The sequence below is a fragment of the Chenopodium quinoa genome, unplaced genomic scaffold (genome assembly GCF_001683475.1).
Source record: "Chenopodium quinoa cultivar QQ74 unplaced genomic scaffold, ASM168347v1, whole genome shotgun sequence".
NCBI lineage: Eukaryota > Viridiplantae > Streptophyta > Magnoliopsida > Caryophyllales > Amaranthaceae > Chenopodium > Chenopodium quinoa.
In genome coordinates this window covers 1266067-1270875 of record NW_018745617.1, presented here as the reverse complement: position 1 = coordinate 1270875, position 4809 = coordinate 1266067, and the positions used below count along the sequence as shown (strand labels likewise).

Genomic DNA, 4809 nt, shown 5'->3' with positions numbered 1-4809 from the left:
AGTCCCATTAAGGTTTACACTTGTTTTAATAATATGATTAATCAATAAGATGAAATTAATTAAATTTTTAGTATTATGTGTGTTTTTATTATTTGATAGTTTATACATGAAATTATGTATAATAAGTTTGGTTTAGGAATCTTAGATGAACCAATTACAATTTTTAGTATTATGTGCGTGTTGCAATTATATGATTAATCAAGAAGATAAAATTAATTCAATTTTTAGTATTATGTGTGTTTTTATTATTTGTTAGTTTACACATGAAATTATTTAAGTTTCATTTTCAATTATACATCACATTATTACTTTTTAACACTTGATTAAGTCTCCCGTTTAATACTTTATTTTCCGTAATACCCTCTTGTTTCCTTGCTTTGGTTGAAGGTACTTACTCATTTCAATGTAACTACTCTTGTTTTCGTAGTTCGCTACAAGGTATTTTTTGCTAGAAATATTTTTAACTTGATACATAAATCAAGTGAATCGCTAAACATCGCCCGCAAATTACCATATCAAGCCCACAAATATGACTTGGTGTGACCATTATGCCAATTTTCTAAAATTGAAATAATCTCGGTTTAAAAAATGTGGAGCCGTACTGGCTCGCCGGGGGAGACCGGAGGGCAGGCCGGAGATGCGGGGGCCGCCGGAGGTACGTCGTCGTCGACGGAAAACGAGGTAAGTCACCGTTAAAATTCACGGTTTTCCGTCGGAGTGCCTCGGCGCCTAGGATGGACGCCCAAACCGTAACCTGGACGTCCAAGCCAGACGCCAGAACCACCAGAGTGGCGTCCAGCCCAGACGCCCAGACCACCAGACTGGCGTCCTGGCCAGGCGCCACTCTACTGGCTGAGGCGGCCCTGCCAGGCGCCAGTCCAGTGGCTGTGGCAGCCCTGGCAGACGCCACCCTATTATTTTTTTTTTCTTTTTTGATTTTGTTGTTGTTTTTTATTTATTTTTTATTTTTTAAAAAAAATCGAAAATGATTTTTTAAAAAAATTCGAAATGGGTTTTTTTTAAAATTAATTTTGAAAATTCGAAATAGGTTTTTTTTAAAATGAAGTTTGAAAATTCGAAATGGTATATTTTTAAATTTAGTTTGAAAATTCGAATTGGGTTTTTATAAAAATTAAGTTTGATTATACATAAATATGCTTTTTTTTTGTGTTAATTCTGTGTAAATATAGAAATTAAATGTATTATCCGTTAAATGTATTTATTGTAATATATAATTGATGCAGGATTATGGTGGAGACGGAAATGATTACAGTGGGATATTTGGACATGATGGTCCATTCGAAGAAGCTCAACAGGCGATTGATTGGGCAAAACAGGTTGCAATTGCAGCTGGATTTTGCTTGGTAGTAGTAACTCATAAATCTCAACGGGATGGTAGAATGGATCGCATTTTGAGATGTGACCGTTATCGCAAAAGAGAAGAAAGAGATTTTCGTACAACCACTCGGTTTGATACAAAGTGGAAAGGTTGTGGGTGTGAGTTCAGAGTAAAGGTTCGACAACTACGGAGTCGTGACGGTTGGGAAGTGATTGGTTACTCTAAATGGGGGTATCACAACCATGAGATGATAGTATATGAAGAGGGTCATCGACAGCTGAGCGGCTTAAGTCCTGCTGCGAAACTAGTTGTGAAAGAAATGAGTGATGCTCAAGTCAAGCCTGCTAAAATATTAGCATCTGTGTTAGAGAAATTTCCAGAAGACCATCCAAACCGAAGACACATCTACAACGTCAGACAGCAACTCAGGTTTGAACGGTCAGAGGGAAGGAACCCTATACAGCAGCTGCTACACCAGGCACAATCACGTGGTTACCTGTTCTGGTTTGATTCTGATGAAGATACAGCGGAGGTGACTCATCTTTTCCTTGTGCATCCTGATTGTGCTGATATGATCAAGTCTTGGCCATTTGTGATTTTGATCGATTCAACGTACAAGACAAACAAGTACAAGTTCCCACTGGTTGAGATCATGGGGATGACTCCAACGAACCAGAACTTTCTGATTGGTCATGCAATCATCAAAGATGAGACGGCTCCAAGTTATTATTGGGTGTTGGAGAAGCTGAGAAACTACATCGGGCCTAATGTTCATCCAGCAGCCATCGTCAGCGACTGTGAAGGAGGTCTCTTTGCCCCCATAGCAGAGATGTTTCCAGAATCGAACCACTTATTGTGCACATGGCACATCAACAACTGCGTGAAAGTGAAAGCCTACAACCTTTTCAACAAGAATTTGGAAATGGCAGAGAGATTGGTGAATGGTAAGTGGCGGAAGATCCTACAGGCTACCACAGAGGAAGCGTATGAGCGAGCATTGGCTAACTTCAGTGATTCGTACCAGTGGTGTCCGGCACTGGTGGACTATGTGATGCAGCAATGGGTCCCTCACAGGGAAAAGTTTGTCAAATATTGGACAAACCAGGTACTTCATTTCGGGAACACTACAACATGTAGAGTTGAGAGCGCTCATAGAGCTACCAAGGACTGGATTGATTCATCGACCGCTGCTTTGGATACACTGTTCGATAGACTTAACAAGTCAATTGAAACTCAGAAGAACGGCATCAGGAACTCTCTAGAGGACTCCAGACGACGACATGGTACGATGTATAGCCATTTTATATTTAAGATTCTCCATGGTTGTGTGTCGCACTACTGCTTGGGGTTGATTCTCACTGAGCTGAACAGGATGAGGGACTTGGCTGACGAAGTGTATGCTCGGTGTGGGTGTGCTATTTCAGTAACTCATGGATTACCTTGCACATGCACCATTCACCGCGTTATTACAGAAGAAAGGGCGTCGTTACATGTTGATTAGGTCCATTCATTCTGGAGGACGCTTGTTATTGGTGAGCATGCAGACACTCAAACGGCCGACCGTGAACAGGAGGAGTTGGAGCAGTTTCGTTCGATGTACGACCGAGTGTCCTCCAGCCATCCTTCTATTATTCGTGACGCTACTCATGTACTCCATGACATGTTCCACACGTCTACCTTAGATTATGAGGAACCCGAAGGAGTTGACCGTCCTCGAGGTCGACAACGGCGGAACAGGAGTGCGTTTGAGTATATCCGTGGTCTTGGTCGTGGTCGTGCTCGTGGTTGGACATCGTCATCTAGTCGTAGTCAATCTGCATCGTCTGTGAATATGCCCCTGAGAACTGGTACGTTTTGGTTGTTTACATTGCACATAGTTTTAAAGTGTTACTCCTGCCTTCTTAACTGTCTATAATTATATGGTGAATAGGAAGAAACGATGTTGATCAGTTTCCGTACAAGGAAAGGATACCTGCGATCATCATGCCGTACTTGGAAGGGTGGAATGATGTAGTCGGAGATGGTAACTGCGGATTCCGGGTCGTGGCTGATGTTTTTCAAATGGGCGAAGACAACTACGGTTTGGTGCGTCAGTTGATGTACAGCGAAATTGCCTCTAACCGAAATGTTTATCGTCATGTGTACCAGGATGACTTGGATGGCGCTCTGCGGCGTATCCGGTGGGGAGGTGGACCTTGCGGCTAAAATCATTATTTTGACGCGCCCCTAGATCTGTTTGCCGTTGCAAACATTTACAAATGCGCAGTCATGCATTTCGGCCTGGGAGTGCATAGTCAAGCTTATTATCCTTGTACCTCGGTGGTACAACATTCGCACAGCGAGCGTAGAGGGTTGGGATGCGCTATATCATGACCAGATCCACGAATGGAACACCCTAGCTGCATTTTAGTTTTTCATGTTTACATTCTTCCTATGTAATCTTATTTGTACGTTGCTCTTTTAATGAGAACATTAATCTTTTATATTGTATTGCTTACTGCATTCTATATGTTGCATGGGTAAGTTGCGCGGATCCACGAACGGTTATATCAAAATTTAAAAACAACAATGATAATATGTTTAAGTTGGAAGCTAAAAGAACAATCTAAAATGTTACAAACTTACAACATAATGTCCAATTTAATAAATTAAAACGATAATATTTAAAGTGTTCTATAAATAAAATGACAAAACCATCAGTAATCCCTCCTCGACGACGACTCCCACTGCGCAAGGGTCTGTTCCAGACTATCAACAACAGCTCTCACTGTTGCACTCATGATGTCCTTCTCAAGAGAGAGTTTCTGTACGTCCTGCATTATCTTTCCCATCCACTGCATACAACAAAAAACAAAAGATGAAATACAATAACAACATATAAAACTTAATTAAAAGACAACGATAAATATAATATGAGACATACCGCTTCCATGGCAGTAGGCGGTGGCACATAATCATCATCGCTGTGGTCGAGATCTGCGATCAACCTCGGGTGCGAATACCGGTTGAACCATTCCATGTAGTAATGGTCACACATGGGAGGAACCCCAGAGGGCGGCCGCTGCAACTCCGCAGTCCATAAGTGGGCCACCATCGGAAATTGGTCCCACGTCCCGATCATGATATCCGGCCATTGCACGACGTAGTCCCTCGACGATGCAGGTCGGATCGCCTTCATCGGGCATGCCGGGGGAGGAGGGACAACTTGGACAAATCCAAGCTGGCGAAGACAACGCTGGGGCATGTACGCCTCGACGATCTCACGATACTGAATGAGTCCCGTGTACAGGGTCCTAGGTACCCTAACACTAGGGTTCGGGCCGAAAGGCATCCAGTTCACCTGCACATAGTTTTTAAAATTTAATAACATGAATATAATATGTGCAAATAATAAAATGTAGAAACAATTTATAAACGTTACCTCTAAGGGGGACAGCCTGTCCAGCAATAACCGTATCGATCGGAGGCGG

General features: G+C 42.2%; 1 protein-coding gene across 1 annotated transcript; it reads right to left on the bottom strand.

Annotated features, from left to right (window-relative positions):
- Positions 1–4020: 4020 nt before the first annotated feature.
- LOC110716729 lies at positions 4021–4547 on the bottom strand. The gene is made up of 2 exons (XM_021895362.1): positions 4263–4547; positions 4021–4173 (listed from the first exon to the last, which is right to left on the bottom strand). Exons 1-2 carry the CDS (start codon positions 4515–4517, stop codon positions 4036–4038), a joined length of 393 nt encoding a protein of 130 aa, XP_021751054.1. The 5' UTR covers positions 4518–4547; the 3' UTR covers positions 4021–4035.
- Between the last annotated feature and the right edge of the window lie 262 nt (positions 4548–4809).